The 20,192-nt window shown below is 42.6% G+C and overlaps 1 protein-coding gene across 2 annotated transcripts in view; it reads right to left on the bottom strand.

Annotated features, from left to right (window-relative positions):
• si:dkey-122a22.2 overlaps window positions 1-20,192 on the bottom strand; it is a 289,414-nt gene that overhangs the window by 90,757 nt on the left and 178,465 nt on the right. For both annotated transcript variants that reach the window (XM_041189080.1, XM_041189081.1), the window contains exon 8: window positions 20,027-20,165. In XM_041189080.1, the coding sequence (XP_041045014.1) occupies window positions 20,027-20,165 (139 nt within the window). The remainder of the gene's footprint in view (window positions 1-20,026; window positions 20,166-20,192) is intronic.

A 20,192-nucleotide genomic window follows, 5' to 3' on the forward strand; every position in this document is an offset into this window, starting at 1 on the left:
AAAGTTGCTGATAGTGGCATTAAATTAAGAAAGCAGAATGTGATAATAGCAGAACAAGGGTAAGCACTAGGTGAAAGAACAACATGGAGCAAATAACAGATGGCCCTTTGGGGGTGGGGGTAGGGTGGGAATAAAACTTAGAAAATGGGATAAAGGGGGGATAATAAAGGGGGATAAAGCAATGAATAAATTAATAAAAATAAATAAAAATAAGAATAAATGGATAAAAAATAAAAATGAATGTAGAAAAAAGGGATTATCAAAAGGGCAAGGATAGAGGAGAGAGTTCATGGTCTGGAAGTTATTGAACTCAATGTTAAGTCCAGAAGGCTGTAAGGTGCCTAACTCGAAGATGTGCTATTCCTCCAGTTTGCGCTGGGCTTCACTGGAACATTGCAGCAGGCCAAGGTGTAAGACATGAATGGTGGCAGACAATCAAACAACAAACTGGAAGAGAGGACTCCATAAACATCCGCATCCTTAAGGACAGGGCAGCTCAGCACATCAGTGCAAAAGACTCACCATCACTTCGGCTGGATGTGACAAGTGGGCGATCCATCTCAGTCTCCGCTTGAGGTTCCCAGCCTCACAGATGCCAGTCTTCTACTAATTTGATTCACTCCACATTATATATATATTTTTAACATTTGTTTACGGGATGTGGGCATCACCGGCTAGGCCAGCATTTATCATCCTTAATTATCATCGTGACCAACCTTAAGCGGGGGATATGCCAGGCCATGAGGTTACAGGCTGTGGTTGTGTACAATTTTGCTGCTGCTGCTGATGGTCCACAGCGTCTCATGGATGCCAGTTTTGAGTTGCTAGATTTATTTGAAATCTATCCCATTTAGCAAGGTGGTAGTGCCAGAGAACACAACGGAGGATATCTTCAATGTGACAGCTCGGTCAATGGTGGTGCTACCAAGCCACTCTTGGTGATGGACATTGAAGTTCACCATCCAGATTACATTGCGCCCTTGCCACCCTCAGTGCTTCCTCCAAGTGGTGTTCAACATGGAGGAGCACTGATTCATCAGCTGAAGAGGGACAGTAGGTGATAAACAGCAGGAGGTTTCCCTGCCCAAGTTTGACCTGATGTCATTAGGCTTCATTGGGTCTAGAGTCAATTTCAAGAACTCCCAGGGCAACTCCCTTGCAACTGTATACCACTGTGCCACCACCTCTGGTGGATCTGTCCTGTCAGTGGGACAGGACATACCCAGGGATGGTGATGATGGTGTCTGGTACATTGTCTGTAAGGTATGATTGGGTGAATATGACCATGTCAGGCTGTTGCTCAACAGCTCTCCCAATTTTGGCACAAGCCCCCGGAAGTTGGTAAGGATGACTGCAGGGTCGACAGGGCTGGGTGTGCCATTGTCATTTCCGGTGCCTAGGTTGATGTCAGGTGGTCCATCCAGTTTCATTCTTTTTACACTTCATAGCGATTTGATACAACTGAGTTACTTGCTAGGCCATTTAAGACTCAACCATATTGCAATGGGTCTGGAGTAACATGTAGGCAGACCAGGTAAAAACAGCAGATTTCACCCCTAAAGTGAACTGGTGAACCAGGTGGGCACTTACGATAATTGACAATCGTTTCATGGTCACCATTAGACTAGCTTTTAATTCCAGGTTTATTAATTGAATTTAAATTCCCCCAGATGTCGTGGTGGGGTCTGAACCAGAGTTCCCAGAGCATTAGCCTGGGTTTCTGGATTACTGATCCAGTGACATCACCACTACCTCCCCGATAGCTGAAAATACTGGATACAGCAAAGCCTATGGGCCCTTAACAACGTCCCAGCATTAGCACTGAGGTCTGTTCTCCAGAAGTAGCCATGTCTTTTGCAATCTCTCCTTTGCCTCCACCTATCACTGGCCTTCTATCTGACAGCTTCACCTGTCCCACACCCCTCAAACAGTATATATTTCACCACATTTCTACTTCTCTTTAGTTCTGAAGAAGAGTCTATGGACCCGAAACGTTAACTCTGTCTTTCTCTCCACAGATGCTGTCAGACCTGCTGAGTTTTTCCAGCAATTTTTGTTTTTGTTCCAACAGGAGAGAATCTAACCACACCCCCTTGACATTGAACAGCAATACCATTGCTGAACACCCCACCATCAACATCCTGGAAGTTACCATTGATCAGAAATTTAACCAGACTAGCCATATGAATACTGTGGCTAAAAGAGCAGGTCAGGGGCTGGGAATTCTGCAGTGAGTAACTCACCTCCAGAATCCCCAAAGCCTTTCCACCATCTAGAAGCCACAAGTCAGATGTGTGATGGAATATTGTGGTAATCTGAGGTGCAATACACCTTTAAGAGAATGTGAGCAGATTGATCACATGATTGTATTACTAATTGCTGTGTAGCACAGGCTACAATGTTAATCAGTAGTAAAGAATAGGGTCTGGTTGGAGAAGCACACATTGTGTTAGTGTTCTATTACTTGTGTAACTCTTTCGAGTACAAACACGTTTCCATCTGTTCCTATTCAGATGAAGTTACATTGTTTCATAGTTTGCCATTGTGAGATTTGAACTCTTGATCTTGGGGTTGCAAGCCCAGTACCATAACCACTTGGCTATCATACCAGAACTCTCTATTACTTGTGTAAATAAACAGCATGTGCATCATCTTATATTGGTCTCTGCGTCAGCAGTATATTGTTGCTAACTTACCCACAGGTAGCTAGGCGTGTAACCGTGTTTGCGGGCAAAGTGACCTGATAGAAGGAACATAACAAATACTCTCCACTTTCTTGGATGAGTGCAGCTCCAGCAACACTCATGAAGCCTGACAAAATCCAGGACAAAGCTGCTCACTTGATTGACATCCCATCCATCACTTTAAGCATCCACTCCCAACACCACCAGTTCACAGTGGCAACCATTTGCAAGATGCACTGCAGCAACTTATCAAGACTCCTTTGACAGCACCTTCCAAGCCTATGACCTCTACCACCTAGGAGGACAAGTTAGCAGATGCATGGGAACACAACCATTTGCAAGTTCCCCTAAAAGCCATACAACATCCTGACTTGGAATCATATCGCTGTTCCTTCATCGTTACTGGGTCAAAATCCTGAAACTCCCTTCCCAACAGCACTAGAGGTGTATCTACACCAGATGGGCTGCAGTATTCAAGAGGGTGGCTCAACACCAACTTCACAAGGTCAATTACAAATGAGCAACAAACCTTGCTCCTGCCAGCAATGCTCACATCCCATGAAAGAATAAAAAAAAATCTTGCTCAGTCCTCCTATTTAACAAAAAACTTTACAGAAATGCAGTTTAGTATGTAAAGCCCATCCATTTGTTTATTTCTTTGTTTCAGTATTAAAAAATACATTTTATGGTAGATTTGCACCAATAGCAGTTACTATCAAATACTTGAGTGAAAGAGCTGCGCAAAGTGTGAGTCATTGTGATATGGACTGGGAATCAATTTCCTGACAAGCATCATGGGAATGATAGCATTCTGGTCAAGTTGAGGACCAGTGATCCAGGAGCCTGGGCTGATGAACTGGAAACAGGAGTTCAAATCACATCCCACGACAACTTGAGAATTTTAATTTAATTAATTAAATATATATAAAATTTAAAAGCAAGCAACAGTATCTGTAGCTGAATAACTACCAGATTTTTGTAAAAACAAATCCGGTTCACTGTTCTCCTCTAGGGAAGAAACTATGCAGTCCTTCACTGCCTGGCTTCTTCGTGACTCCAGACCCCCCGCAATGTGGTTGACTTTTAATTGTCTCCTAAAATGATTTAGCAAATTCTCAACAAGGCAAAGGCAATTAGTGAAGGGCAATAAATGCTGGCTTTGTCAACTACATCCTGTGAATGAGAAAAAAAGTGCTGTCTGCTGCTCATCAACCACCTGGAGTATAGGATCTAAAACAAGACAGGCTTAAAGATAGTGAAAATGCTTGATGCAACAGCTATATTCGTATTTCTTTTCAAAGTGTAATAAGGAATAATAATAGATGGGAGGAATGTTTAACATCTGACGAATCTGATTGCAGAAAAAATAACAGGTTTTGCTGTGAGTTTGCTATGTATGGCATGTTAGTGAATCTATTGACTTTGCTAATAATTCCCATTATTCCTGAACATGTAGCCCAAAGTATTGCTTTAACAAATCTATTTCAATCTTGTAACTTTTCTATTAAACGCTAATTTATGCAATAAAAAAAATCAGGCAGAGAAATCAGACTTATGCTTACAAGTTACTTCAGTTCAACCCTAATTAGTTAATTCCAGCCTTAATTGACAAAATGATTAATTGCAGGTAACAAACTGTAATTATACACAGGGCAGACACAGGCCTGCTTTACTGTGCAAATTTGTACTAATAATAATACATTTCAAAAAACAAAAACTTTGAAACCAACAGAATATATTTCAAAAATCAGTAAATTTGAAACCAACAGAGAATAAGCTTGTGAGACAGAATTAAATTTAGTAAAAGTGTATTTTCCTGATGCACTTATTAGACTAAAGAAAATGTTTTCTTTTCCTATCCTTGATTAATTCTGTCAGTCATTTTATTAAACTCACCCATGTAGATTGTTATCTACCTATCCTTTTATTATTTGGCAAATGCACTTTACGTCAGTGACATTCTAGAGAATGTGCTTTCATCGCCTACCAAGCTACTCAGTTGTACCAAACCGCTATGGAAAAGCTGAATAAGAATAAAACTAGACAGTCCACTAGGCAATACCCAGGCATCAGAAATTACAAAAGTACACTCTGCCCTGTCAAATCTGCGAAGTCCTCCTCACTAACATCTGGGAACGTGCCAAAATTAGGAGAGTTGTCCCACAGATTAGTCAAGCGACAGCCTGACATAAATCATACTCACCGAATCATACATTACAATGTGCCAGACTCCATCATCGTCCCGAGATTTGTCCTGTCCCATCAGCAGGACAGATGCTCCAAACGTGGTAGCACAGTATTATACTGTCGGGAAGGAGTGGCCCTGTGAGTGCTCAACATTGACTCCAGACCTCATGAAGTCTCATGGTATCAAGTCAAACATGGGCAAGGAAATGTTCTGATTATCATTTACTGTCCTCTCTTATCAGATGACTCTGTGGTCCTTCATGTTGAACATTAGGAAGATGCACTAAGGATTGCAAGGACACAGAATGCAGCATGAGGGGGGATTTTAATGTCATCTTCAAGAGTAGCTCAGCAGTACCACTAGTGGCTGGGCTGGCCGAGTTCTGAAGGATGTATCTGCCAGACTTGCCCTTTGGCAGGTGGCGTGGGAACCAGCAAGAGATGAAAGCCTATTGGACTTTATGCTCACCAATCTACCTATCACAGACACAAATGCTCATGATGGTGTGTCATTAGGAGTGACCATTGCACACCATAGAAATACTGTCTCCAGACAGAGGACACCTCAATCCTGTTGTATGGTATTACCACTGTGCTAAATGGGATAGATTCAAAACAGATCTAGCAGCTCAAAGCTGAACATCCATGAGGTGCTGTGGGCCATGGGCAGCAGCTGAATTGTATGCAACTACAATCTGTAACCTTATTGCCCGGCATATCACTCCCTCTACTTTGTCATCAAATCAGGGGACCAATCATAGTTCAATGAGGAGTGCAGGAGGGCATGCCAGGAGCAGAGTCCGGCATATTTTAAAAGGAAGTGCCAACTTGGTGAAGCTGCAATCCAGGACTACATGCATGCTAAACAGTGGAAGCCAAGATCAAAGCATCCTGCTACATCCAGTCATGAGTGCTGGTGGACAACTGAACAACCAAAAGGTAGGAGAAGGCTTCGCAAGCATCCGCATCCTGAATGATAAGGGAGCCCAGCAAGTTAGTGCAAAAGACAAGGCATTAGCAACCACCTTCAGTTAGACATTCCGAATGGATGATCCATCTCAGCCTCTTCCTGAGGTCTCCATTATCATAGATGCCAGGATTCAGACAATTCAATTCACTCTGCATAAAATAAAGAAATTGCTGAAGTAACTGGATTCAGCAAAGGCCATGGACCCTGACAATATCCCAGCAGTGGTATTGAAACTTTTGCTGAAATACAAGTCACACCCCTAGCCAACTTGTTCCAATATAGCAACACTGGCTTCTTCCTGACAATTTGGAAAACTGCATAGGTATGACCGGTCCACAAAAAGCAGGACAAATCCAATCTAGCTAATTACCATCCCATCACTCAACTCTCAATCATCAGCAAGTGATGGGACATGTCATTGACAATGCTATCAAGCCGCAATTACTCAGCAACAACCTGCTCACCAGAGCTCAGTTTGGATTCCGCCAGGGCCACTTGGGTACAGGTCTCATTACAGCCTTGGTCCAAACGTGGGCAAAGCTGAATTCTGAGAGGTGAGGTGCCTTTGACATCAGGACAGCATTTGACTGAGTGTGACATCAATGAGTTATATCAAAATTGAAGTCAATGGGAATCAGGGAGAAGGTCCTCAGGGAGGTAGTTTGGTTGTTCAAGCAAATCATCTCAGCCCCTGGACATCATTGCAAGGGTTATTTAGAGTTGTTTCCTATGCCCAACCATCATCAATGACCGTCCTTCCAACATAAGTGGAGAAGTAACAACAGCACAATGTTCAGTACCACTGACAGTGATGAGTGTGGCTGAAGACAACGGTCTGAAATTTAGTGGCAGAAGACAAAAATGTCCAAAAATTTTTCTGTGACAAGGAATCATGCAATTAGACATTAGATATGTAATTGAATGGACTTCATCCTGTATTACATGCACTAACTGCATTGAATGCAGAGGTCACCATCACGATTTTAAACAAATTCATTGGTCTAGAGTCCTGTTGGGAATAGAAATATAGAAAATAGGAACAGGAGTAGAACTTGCCCCTCTAGCCTGCTCCACGATTCAATACAATCATGGCTGGCTGATCCTCTATCTTAATCCCATTCTCCCGCTCTCTCCCCATGCCCCTTGACGCCTTTATCATCTAGAAATCTATTTCCTGCTTAAATATATTCAATGGCTTGGCCTCCAGGCTTCTGTGGTGGAGAAGGTTCACCAGCTTCTGAGTGAAGAAGTTTCTCCTCATCTTAGTTCTAAATGGCCTACCCCGTATCCTGAGATTGTGACCCCTTGTTCTAGAGACCACAGCCAGAGCAAACATTATCCCTGAATCAGTCTGTCGAGTCCTGTCAGAATTTTATTTGTTTCAATGAGATCCCCTCTCATTCTTCTAAATTCCAGTGAATACAGGCCTAATTTCTCCTCATACAACAATCCAATCCAATTCCTGCCATCCCAGGAATCAGTCTGGTGAACATTTGCTGTACTCCCTCTCTGGTAAGTATATCCTTTCTTGGGTAAGGAGACCAAAACTGCACACGATACTCCAGGTGTGGTCTAACCAAGGTTCTGTACAGCTGCAATAAGACACCCTTGTTCCTGTCCTCAAAACCTCTTGCAATGAAGGCTGACATATCATTTGCCTTCTTAGCTGCTTGCTGAAGGTAAACAAAGGGAAAATTAATGTTTCTACCTATTTGAAGTCCAATAATTCCATCCATTTGAAGTGGCCTAAAAACATTTGCATTTAATTACAGATCATGAGTTGTGAGCCTCGCTGGCTAGGCTAGCATTAATTGCCCATGAGAAGGTGGTGATGAGCCACCTTCTTGAACTGCTGCAGTCCATGTAGTGCACTGTAGTGTTAGGAAGGGGGTTCCAGGATTTTGACCCCGCAACAGTGAAGGAACGGCAGTACAGTTCCAAGCCAGTGTTATTACTGGCGGATGATAAATGCCAAACTGCTCAAATACCAGAGGGAAACTTGAAGTAGCTGCCACAACTGTTTGTAATTCGTATTTATTTCAAGGTGCTGGCTTTGAATTCAGTAAAAAGGCCACCGAGGCTTAGAGGTTCTTACAGAACTAAAAACATTTATTGATAAAAGAAATTATTTTAAGCATAGGTCTACAAATTGCTATTATGATAATTTCTATATCCCTAATTAATCCAACTCACAGTTACACCTCCGTTAAGGCAACAGTAAAACATATAGATTTTAAAAGGCCCAGACAAAGTAACACGATACCCTGAACAGTCGAATTCAGTGAGTTTCCTTAACTTCAGTTTTTGCAGTCAGCAATTTTGGCACAGAAGCTGGAGGCATTTTCACACGTTAGATCTTAGAATGCCTTCCCTTGCGCACAGCTTTCTCTCCTTTATACCTATTTTCCCCTTTGAATGCAAATTCCCATTGTTTCACTATGAAACTATTCACCTCTCTAATAATAAAAATCTATCACAGTACCAATTTTACCAGTAATCTTTGGGAAAAATAAATGCACTGGCCTGAATTTTTCCATCGGCGAGTTGGGGGCGGGGCCTGCTCGCCGACGCGAAAATGATGCAGGATGACGTCAGGGGCAGGCCAGGAGCCCCAGTGGGCTTCTGAAAAAACATGAAACCTCATCCACTGGCCGGATGAAGCTTCATGTCTGTTTTTAAAAAGTTTAGTAAAGTTTTAGTCATATTTATTAACATGTCCCATCTTGTGTGGCATTGTCACATGAGGGGGACATGTTAATCGTTTTTTTATTATTCTATTTTTGATATTTAAAATGTTGTCAGTGACCTCCATGAGACAGCACTTCATCTCAAGTAGATGTGTGCCCTTTCGCCTTAATTGGCCCGCCCACTTAAAATGGCGGTGGGGCCCATTTCGGCGGCAGCGATCGGGGGGGTGTGTCTGCCCATCAAGGGCAAAATTCTGCCCACTGTTTCTGAACTTCACCTGGCTAGGTGAAACATTTCACTCCCTCCTTTGAATTCAAGCTACTTTGGTTTATTTAAAATTGCAAATGTTTCCTTTACACCTCACATTCTAAAGCTTCACCCATAATTACCTATTTAGCATTTCAAACTTAGCTTCTCTCCTTACATCAAAGCCTTCAGACCAGCTGTCTCTAATTCAACTAAGTCCCACACACAGACATACATAGACACAGACTCCACTATTACTCAACTTTACAATATATTCCAAATAACATTATGAAAATTATTATATCTCCCTGATAGCCAGGAAGGTGTGTGGCTTGGAGGGGAACTTGCAGGTGGTGGTATACACATGCATTTGCTGCCCTTGTGCTTCTAGGTGGTAGAGGTTGAGGGTTTGGAAGGTGCTGTCGAAGGAGCTTTGCTGAGTCCTTCACAGTCACTGGGTCAAAATCCTGGAACACCCTCCTTAATAGCAGTATAACTCTTTTAATTAAACCAAGTAAACTAAATTAACAAAATGAGGAACAAAGTAAAAGGTTGCCCCTTAAAGGTATATTGCAAAAAGAAAAACAAAATCTTAAAGGAAACTTACGAACATCAAAGCGTGTTTAAAGAGGTCGATAATACACCCCACACCCCGCAGAGCCCACCAAGCACAGGCAGGCCTTGATCTTGCCCATGGACACCGCATGCTCCCTCTCTAGGGACACCCGGCTGCAAACATAGCCACGGACAGCACAATAGGTGTACCTCCAACATGTGGACTGCAGCGGTTCAAGAAGGTGGTTCACCACCACCTTTTCAAGGGCAATTATGGATGGGCAATAAATACTGGCGTAGCCAGCGACGCCCATATCCCATGAAGAAGAAATAAAAATTATGGAGCTTATGAGCTGTAGTGAAATGCAAATGTTTCTAGGCTACTTCAAATGGGTGGAATTATTCGTCTTCAAGTTGGTAGAAACATTAGTTTTCCCTCTGTTTACCTTCTATTACCATCAAAATAGTAGACCAATGAATTTGTATAAAATTACCAGTGGGCGAACTTTCTCCCGCGGGCAGGCCGGTGGGGCGCGGGTGGGCATGCAGCTGATCGCCACAATTTTACGTGAGTGGGCCAATTAAGGTCAGCGCTACCCGTGCGGGCGTGGGGAGGGGGGAGAGTCGGGGCCTGTGCTCTTTCGCGCATGCACGGAGCTGCCTCAGGGAGATTAACTTCAATGTTAAAATTGGGAACAGTAAAAAAATAAAATTATTCAGCATGTCCCCTCAGTGTCACGAGTTGGGACATGTTTATGAATTTTCTTAAAAATTTTACTTTAGGTTATAAAACCTTAATGAAACCTCATCCTGCCCGCGGATGAGATTCTGTGACAAATGAGAAGGCTGCCTGGGCTCTTCGCCTGCCCGCCAACCTGAAGGTTGGACGGCAGCTTTCTCAATAGGGCTAGTTGGTTTTTAAGTTGCTTTAACAGGCCTTTGGCAGTTTGGCAGGCGCGCAGCTGACTCCAATTCTCATCCGCCAAACGAAAGATCGTAATGACGCGCAGTGACGTCGGGTGCATCCCGATGTCACCGCATGTTATTTTACGCGTCGGCATGAGGGGCCACCCACCGCACACCAAACAGAAAACACTGGCTCAGGTGACCTCAGCATTCAATGCAGTTAGTGCATGTAATACAGGGTGAACTCCATACTAATAACTTTCTGGCGTAGCCAGCGACGCGTATGACCTTTCTGGATTATGTACATTTGGCAGGACTATGGCAGTGCCTCACAAACCATCTTCCAATGTGACCCTGTTTAAACTCACCATCACCTTCTCAAGGGCAAATGGGAAAGGGCAATAAATGCTGGCCTTGCCAGCAATGCCCACATCACATGAATGAATACATATTGTTAAGGGCAGAAGAGAGGCGCAAACTGAACTTCTGCTTATGGACAGACGGTGAGATAATCAAGAAGTGGGGTTTCAATTGTTTTAAAATTAGGCTGTGGCGTGTTTCCCCAAACCCTCAGATCCTTGCGGTATCCCACCAGTCCATTAGTCACCACCTGCCACTCCGAAAAAGACCTGTTTATTCTTACTCTCCATTTCCTGTCTACCAGCAATTCCCAATCCATGCCAATATATTACCCCCAATTCCATGTGCTTTAATTTTACACAGTAACCTCTTATGTGGGACTTTATAAAAAGTTTCTGAAAATCCAAATACACCAAATTCACTGGTTCTCCCTCATCTATTCTGCTAGTTGCATCTTCCAAAAACTCCAGTAGGTTTGTCAAACATGATTTCCCTTCATAAATCCACACTGACTTTGTCTAATCCTGTTGATATTTTCTAAGTGTCCTATTATCACATCCTTTATAACAGGCTCTAGCATTTTCCCTACTACTGATGTTAGGCTACCCAAGTATGTAATTCGCTGTTTTCTCCCTCCTTTTTTAAATATTTGCCACCCTCCAATCTGCCAGGACTGTTCCAGAATCTACAGAATTTTGGAAGATGACAACCAAAGCATCCACTATTTCCATGGCCACCACCTTTGATATTGATTATCGGGCCCTGGGATAGGGCTTTTGGTCCCATTAATTTCTCCAGCACTATTGTTTTAGTAAAGCTGATCTCCTTCAATTCCTCCTTCTCACCGAACCCTTGGTTCCCTAGTATTTCTGGGAAGTTATTTGTGTCTTCCTCCGTGAAGACAGAACTGAAGTAACTGTTTAACTGCTCTGTCATTTCCTCGTTCGCTATTGTAAATTCTCCCATTTCAGAGCGTAAGGAACCAACATTTGTCTTCACTAATCTTTTTCTTTTTAACATATTTATAGAAACTTCTACAGTCCACTTTTATGTTCCTTGCAAGTTTATTCTCATATTCGATTTCTCTCCTCTTAATCCATTTCTTGGTCCTCCTTCGCTGAATTTCACACTGCTCCCAATGCTCAGGCTTGCTATTTTTTCTAGCAACTTAATGTAATTCCTCTTTGGATCTAATACTATCCTTAATTTCTTTTGTTACCCATGGTTGGGCCACATTTCTTGTGTTTTTGTGCCAGGAAGGAATGTATAACTGTTGCAATGCATACATTCGTTCCTTAAATCTTAGTCATTACCTATCCACCATCATGCCTTTTAATGAAGTTCCCCAATCAACTTAGCCAACTCCCCCTTATACCTTAATAGTTTCCTTTGTGAAGATTTAGGACCCTGGTTTCAGATTGGACTACTTCACTTCCCATCCTAATGAAGAATTCTATATGTTATGGTCACTGTTCCCTAAAAGGACCATGCACAACAAGATTATTAATTAACCCCTTCTCATTGCATAATACCAAATCTATGATAGCCTGTTCCCTAGTCGGTTCCTTGACATACTGGTTTAAAAAAACCATCTCGTACACACTCAAGGGAATCATCCGCCAGAGTATTATTGCTAATTTGGTTTGCCCAGTCTATATGTAGATTAAAGCCACTCATGATTACTTTAGCGCTCGTTACATACATCTCTAATTTCCTGTTTAATGCCATCCGCTATCTTATCACTACTGTTTGGAGGCCTATAGACAACTCTGACTAATGTTTTCCACACCCTGTTGCTTATTAGCTCCACCCAGACTGATTCTACATCTAGATTTTCTGAGTCAATATCCTTTCTCACTATCGCACTGATTTCATCCTTAACCAACAATGCCATGCCACCTCCTTTTCCTTTTTGCCAATCCTTCCTAAATATCGATTACCCTTGGATATTCAACTCCCAGCCTTGGTCATCATGCAGCCATGTCACTGTAATTGCGATCATATCATACCACTATTACATCTATTTGTGCTGTTAATTTGTCTGCCTTATTGCAAATGTTCCGTGCATTCAGACACAGTGCCTTTAAGACATGTCTTTCTAACATCTTTGCACATCTTTTTTTGAATTTTTGCCCTATTTGCTGCCAGTCCTCATTTCCTCTGCCTTCCACTTTTGCTTTCTACTTTTCTGTCTTTCATTCCTATCTTTGTTTCCCTCACTTGTCTCTCCCCGCTCAGATTCCCATCCCCCTGCCTATCTTGTTTCAACCCTTCCCCACAGTATTTTCCCAATCTACCATAGCCAGCTTGCTCCTCACAGCTTCATAATTCCCTTTCTTCAGGCTTAAGGCCCTAGTTTCAGAATGAATTATATTGCATTCAAACTTAATGCAAAATTCTATCATATTATGGTCACAATTTCATAAAGGCTCCTTTACAGCAAGGTTATTAAATTAGCCCTTTCTCATCACACAACACTAAATCCAAAGGAACCCGATCCCTAGTTGGCTCTTCAACGTACTGCTCCAGAAACCCATCTCGTACACACTCCAGGAATTCCTCCTCCACATTAGTGCCCTCCCTCCTACACCAGTTCTCCAGCCACGTGCTCAATTGTTTAATTTTCCTATTTCTTTGCTCCCTAGCATGTGGGACTGGAAGTAATCATGTGATTACTGCTTTAGAGGCCTTGCTTTTCAATCCCGAAATCTGCTTTCGGGACCTCATCCAGCTTCCTACCCAAGTCACTGGTACCAACGTGGAGCATGACCTCTGGCCATTCATGCTCCCCAAGGAGAATGTCCTGCAGCCACTCCATACATCCTTGACACCAGGGAGGCAACATACCATCCTGGAGTCACGTCGACAGACACAGGAATGTCTGTCTGCTCCTCTAACGAATCTCCTACCAATACTGCTCTTCCCCTCTGCTTCCTCCCCTCCTGTACAGCTGAGCTGTCCATGGTGCCACAAGCTTGGCTTTGACTGCACTCCTCCAAGGAACCAACGCCCTCACCTGTATATCCAAAACAGAAAATCGAGTGCACTGGTGCAGAATGGAATCACAGTGAGTTAAGTGAGAAGGGAGTTAAACTTTAAAGTTTAAGGGTTATTCTTTTATAAAATCTAGTACTGCTTACTTGCACTTGAGCATTTTACTTAAATTTAATGTTTTAAGTTTGAAGTTTCTTAGATGTTTGGGGACAGGACCAATCAAACAAATCAAGCTGGAGAACAAGTGAGATCAGCAAGTAACTGGCCTAATTTTGTTTCTGTAACTGCCAGGTAGGAGAGTCATCTGAATCTCAGTGATATAAATGAAAGGTTAAGCGCACTGTCTTTAAGTACATTGGTGCAGAGTAGAATCACACAGTGCTCTGAGAAGGGGAGGAAGGTGCTCTTTTCTTTCTCTATTTTCTTCAGCCTCCAGGAGACCAAGAGTTGAAAAGCTCCACAAGATGGGTGATTTTTGAAAAAACCCACTGAGTGACATCAAAGGGGAAACATAAGCTCATCGAGAGGGACTAGCATGAGCGGAGCAGTGGCCGTGGGAAGGAGGGACTGGTGAGTATTTCTACTGCCCAGTCTTTAAAGTAAAAATTTTTCTTAGTTTAGATTAAGTAGTGTTTAAGATATAAGTAGTAAGGTATCTAGTATATATTTAATATTCTTTAAACTAGAGGAAGTAAAAGTAAAGGGAGTAACTTAAGGGGAAGTCATGGCAGGGCAGCCAGCCACAGACCCTCCTGTGTGCTACGGGAAGTCAGGGACACTTTCGGTGTCTAGGGCAACCACATCTGCAGGAATTGTCTCCAACTGCAGCTACTCGAAATTAATGTTTCGAGTCTAGAGCCGCAGCTGGAGCACTGCAGCTGGAGTCACTGTGCAGCATCCACAAGCCTGAGATCTTTGTGGATAGCATGTGCAGTGAGGTCGTCACATTGCAGGTAGAAATGGAATGGGTCACAGCCAGACAGAGTAAAAGCACTAGGCAGGTCTAGCATGAGTCCCCTGGTCCACTTTCCATACTAACTGCTGGGAGAGATGGTTTCTCAGGGGAATGCAGCAGGAGCCAAGTCTGTGGTACCATGAGTGGCTAGCTGCACAGGGGTGGAGAGAAAGAGTGGGAGAGCAATAGTGATACAGGGTTCTATCGCAAGGGGAACATTTCTACGGCCGCAGGTGTGACATCAGGGTGGTGTGTTGCCTCCCTGGTGCCAGGGTCAAGTGCGTCACTGAGCGGCGGCAGGACACTCTGAAAGGCGAAGGTGAACAGCCAGAGGTCGTCTATACCGGTACCACTGACATAGGTAAAAAGAGGGATGAGGTCCTACAAGCGGAACAGAGGGAGCTAGAAAATAAATTAAAAAGCAGGACCTCAAACGGTAGCAATCTGAGATTACTCCCAGTGCCACGTGCTAGCGAAATCAGGAATAGGAGGAGAAGCCAAATAAATGTGTGGCTGGAGAGATGGTGCAGGAAGGAGAGATTTAGATTCCTCTCCTACCTGGCAGTTAGATTCTAGGGAAAATAGGATCTGTACAAGCTGGAATGGTTGCACCCCAGCAGGACCGAGACTAATATCCTCTCAGGTATTCACAGGTAGTGTCAGGGAGGATTTAAACCAGAGTGGCAGGGGTTGGGAACTTGAACGAGGAGACACAAGAGATGGAAATGAAAGATCGAAAAGTAAGAAGATAAAGTGGAAGGCAGAGGAAACAAAGCCAAGCAGTAAATAGTGCTATAGGAGAAAAAAAAAGGTGTGTGAAAATGCTAGAAAGACATGTCTAAAGGCATTTTATCTGAAGGCATGGAGCATTCGCAATAAGGTAGATGAATTAACAGTGCAAAAGATGTAAACGGGAATGATATGATTCTGATTACGGAGACATGGCTGCAGAATGATGAAGGATGGAACTGAATATCCAAGGGTATTCGATACTTAGGAAGGGAAAGTCAAGAAGGAAAAGGAGGCGGACTGGTGTTGTTAGTAAAGGATGACTTCAGTGCAATAGTAAGAAAGGATATTGGCTCAGAAAATCCACATGTAGAATCAGCCTGGGTGGAGCTAAGAAGCATCAAGGGGCAGAAAACATTAGTGGGAGCTTCTATAGGCCTCCAGGCAGTAGTGGTAAGATAGCAGAATGCATTAAATAGGAAATTAGAGATGCATGTAACAAGGGTGCTACAGTATTCATGGGTGACTTTAAACTACATACTGGCTGGGCAAAACAAATTAGCAATAATACTGTCGTGGATGATTTCCTGGAATGTGCATAAGGTAGTTTTTTAGACCATATTATGACACAGCAGGTGTATATGCTGAGTTGTTTAAATCCCAGAGGGAAACTTGAAACAATTATCATTACCAATTTTTGCAATTTGTATGTTTCGAGATGCATGCTTTGAATTCAGTTGTAATAAGACCACCGAGTCTCAAGAGGTTTTTCCACAAATAAATTAAATATTTATTAATTAAAGTTAGTAAGCATATACATATGTCTACAAATTACTACGATACTAACTACTAAAAAATCCCCTATTTAATCTGATTCCCAGTTACATCTCCATTAAGGCAACAGTAAAACACACTGGGGAGAATTTTCTCCCCGTTTTGTGGGGGACGGGACTGAATGAGAGCTGGTGCAGGTGGGCATGCAGCTCACCACCCGCAATCAGGTGCGCGCCATTTTACGTGGGCAGGCCAATTAAGGCCCATCCAGTGTGACGCGCACCTGGAAACGCTGAGTGCTCCCTGTGTGGGCGGGGGGAGGAGGAAGAGTTGGGGCCTGCACTCTTTTGCGCATGCACGCGAAAGAGCCCAGAAATCTCCCTGTGGCATGGAGCTGCCTTAGGGAGGTTAGTTTGATTATCATTTGTAAAGAAAATTAATAATATTCAGACATGTCTCCTCATGTGACAGTGTCACAGGGACATGTCACTGATTCCTAATAAAAATTTTCATTTGATTTATAAAGTCTTCAAGAAACCTCATCCCACCCATGGATGAGGTTTCATGATAATGCGAAGGCCGCCTGGGCTCTTCGCCTGCCCGCCAAACTTAACTTTGGACAGGCAACTATGTTAATTTTTAAAATTTCTGTTTAACTGGGCTTAATAGGCCATTGATGGTTCAGTGAATGTGCAGCCGACTCCGGTGCGCGTCCACCGAACTGAATATCTGAATGACGTGCGGTGACATCAGGACACATGCCCGACATCACCGCGCGCCATTTTATGAGTCGGCGAGTGAGGCCCGCCCCCACACACCGACCAGAAGGTTCAAACCATAGATTTAAACAGACCCCTAGCAAAGCACACCCTGGACAGTCAAATTCAAAATCAGTTTCTTTCAGCTCTGGGTCCTTGCAGACAGTGGCTTGAGGCTTACAGGTTGGGGGCTTTAGATCTTAGAATCCCTCCTCTTTTACCAACAGTCTTCTCTTCCTTTATGCCTCTTTGAATGCAAATTCTCATTGTATCACTACGCTTTTTGAACTTTACCTCTCCTAATGAGAAAACCCTTTCATAACAACAATTTTATTAGTAAGCTTTGGAAAAAGTATACACATTGTTTTGCTTTTTTCTGGCTAGGTGTAATATTTCACCCATTCTTTTGAATAGTTCATTTAAAAATGCAAATTGCCACCCTTATGCTTCATCTTACAACTTCCCTCTATTTACCTAATTAACATTTCAAACCTACTTCTCTTCTATACATCAAAGCCTCTAGACCAATTGGCTTTAACCCAATTAAGGCACACACATACACACACACAGGCACAGACACCACTAGAACTAGTTCAAAGGGGGATATATGCAGGTTGTAAAAAGGTGTAAGGAAGTGAGGCAAAGATAGGGTAAGTTTGTTTTTACAAGTCTAAGAGCCAAAGTAAAGAATGATTTAATCAATTCTGGGAAGAAAGCATTTCTGAAGAGACTGGTTGAAATAAAAGAGAGATCAAAGAGAAAGAACTACTGAAGCCTATGTGAGGGGGTACTCCCAAAAGACAGCACGGTAGCTGGTAGCAGAACTCCAAGAAGACAGTGTGAAAAAGGCCAGACCTGAAGATCCAGTTGCTGTCAGCCTCAGAGGACATCCCAAGGGAAAAAGGCACGATGTGGTAAAATTACTGTAATTCTATAGAGTTTAGAATCTATAAGGATAGTTGCTGAACAGAAAAGGGAAATGCTGGCTTTGGGCTTTGAGGGTAGTTAAGATTTGTGGAACTATTTTGAAGTACTATTTACTGTGTAAAGCCATTCTTCTGTTTAAGTGTAATTGTGTTTTTTTTTCCTTTATTATTTTAATAAATGTTTACTGCACTATAAAATCATCACAAGTGGTCAGGGACATCATTTCCTGATTTCAGAACTTCTCCTCATACTATACAAATTGTAAAAAATGTTGTGCTCGCTGTTCAAGTTTCCCTCTGGGATTTGGGCAGCTCAGCATTTACCATCAGCCATAGCAATATATAAAAAGAAAAAGATTAGTAAAGACAAATGTAGGCGATGACTAGTTGAGTGCCCACAACAGCCAGTGCTTGGGCCTCAGCTATTCAGAATATATATCAATGATTTGGGTGAGGGAACCAGATTTAATATTTCCAAGTTTGCTGGTGACACAAAACTAGGTGGGAATGTGAGTGCTGAGAATGATGTAAAGAGGCTTCAATGCGATTTAGACAAATTGTCTTTGAGTGAGTGGGCAAATACATGGCAGATGCAGTGTAACATGGATAATTGTGAAGTTATCCACCTTGGTAGGAAAAACAGAATGGCAGAGTGTTATTTAAATAGTGATATATTGGGAAATGTTGATGTACAAAGGGGCCTGGGTGTCCTTGTACACCAGTCACTGACTTGGAACTTTCTGCCTACAACAATGGTGGGAACGGAGACAATAAATGATTTCAAAAACAAATTGGACGAGCATCTGAGAGAAATAAACTTGCTGGCCAATGGGGATAAAGCAAGGAATGGGACTAACTGGATTGCTCTACAAAAAGTCAGCATAGACTCAATGACTTTCTTCTATGCTATAGTTTTTTTTCATTCATGGGATATAAGATCTCTGGCTAGGCCAGAATTTATTGCCCATCCCTAAAGTCCTTGTTCAGAAGGCATTTAACAGTCAACCACATTGCAGATGAGTCTGGAGTGACATGTAGGACAGACCAGGTGAGGACAGTAGATTTCCTTCCTTAAAAGGACATTAGTGAGCCAGATGGGTTTTTATGACAATCTGTAATGGTGGTCACCATCAGACTTTTAATTCCAGATTTTTGTTGAATTCAAATTTGCCGTGGAGGGTTTCGAACCTGGGTCCCCGGAACACTAGTCCACATACCACTACTATGCAACTGCCTCCCTGTTATCACTTTATGACTGTAACTCCAAAAACACCCAGGAAGTTCAACACCATCCAAGACAAAGCAGCGAGCTCGTTTGGCATGATAACCACCACCTTAAACATTCACTCTCCTTCTGCCGCCAGTGCACAGAGGCAGCAGTGTACAAGGTGCACTATCATAATTCATTGAAGCTCCTTCAATAGCACTTTGTAAACAAGCGCCCTCTACCACCTGGAAGGACAAAAGCAGTAGGTGCATGGGAACACCATAATCTGCAAGTTCCCCTCCCAAGTCTTCACTGTCACTGGGTTAAAATTTTGCAACTCCATCCCTAACAGCGCTGTGGATTTACCTGTCCCAGGCATGGGTTGCAGGCATTCCAGCAGGTGGCTCACAGGTACTTTAAGGGTAGCAAGGGATAGACAATAAACACTGGCCTTGTCAGAGATACTCATATCCCAAGAATGATTAAAAAAAAACTCACACCCTTGGACTCGTAAAGTGACCTTTCAGTTTGGACTATAATTCAATTAAAAGCTGTAAATTCAGTGCTTCAGGTCTAATAAGAATTGTTTTGTAGACTTCAGGATGGTTTATGGAAAAGCTCCGTTAGACATCCATCAGTCACTATTATTTTTCCTCTCTCCAGATGATAATTAATCACTGAGATTTTAAAAAAACAAATGTCCTAGTGCAGCTCAAGTTCACAGGATTATGCTTCTTCATTTGTTACATACCATGCTGGCATACGGAAATACACTGGATTCATTTTACAATTCTCCTCAATTTTCTTTCTATTTAATCCCCCTCCCATTTTACACCACAATTTCGAATTATGCAGTTAAGTGCTGTACTTATTTTGTCATTAGCAGAAGCATCGAGCATCGTGTTACTATGGAAATCAGCTCTGACTAAGTGGATACGCAATTGTCTAACAACAGCTTTGGAAACCAGTGACATCAATCTTGCCATGACACATTTACACAACAGCAGATTTACAATGCTCAAGGATTTGTGATATTCATGAATAAATATGCCCTATTGTGTATATGAACATAAAATTGACTGCTTACCTGTCTTCTCATAAAATCCTCAGAAATATTCGCTCCCAAGACTGGGGGCTGCATCAGCCCTGAGATTAAAAGCATTCTGTTTAAACCAACAGCAGCAGAGAACTGGCGGGTCTGATGATACGAGAGCAGTTCTTCATACCTGGAAAATAAGTAAAGGAGATAAAGA

Source organism: Carcharodon carcharias, chromosome 6 (assembly GCF_017639515.1).
Source record: "Carcharodon carcharias isolate sCarCar2 chromosome 6, sCarCar2.pri, whole genome shotgun sequence".
In the NCBI taxonomy this organism is placed as follows: Eukaryota; Metazoa; Chordata; class Chondrichthyes; order Lamniformes; family Lamnidae; genus Carcharodon; species Carcharodon carcharias.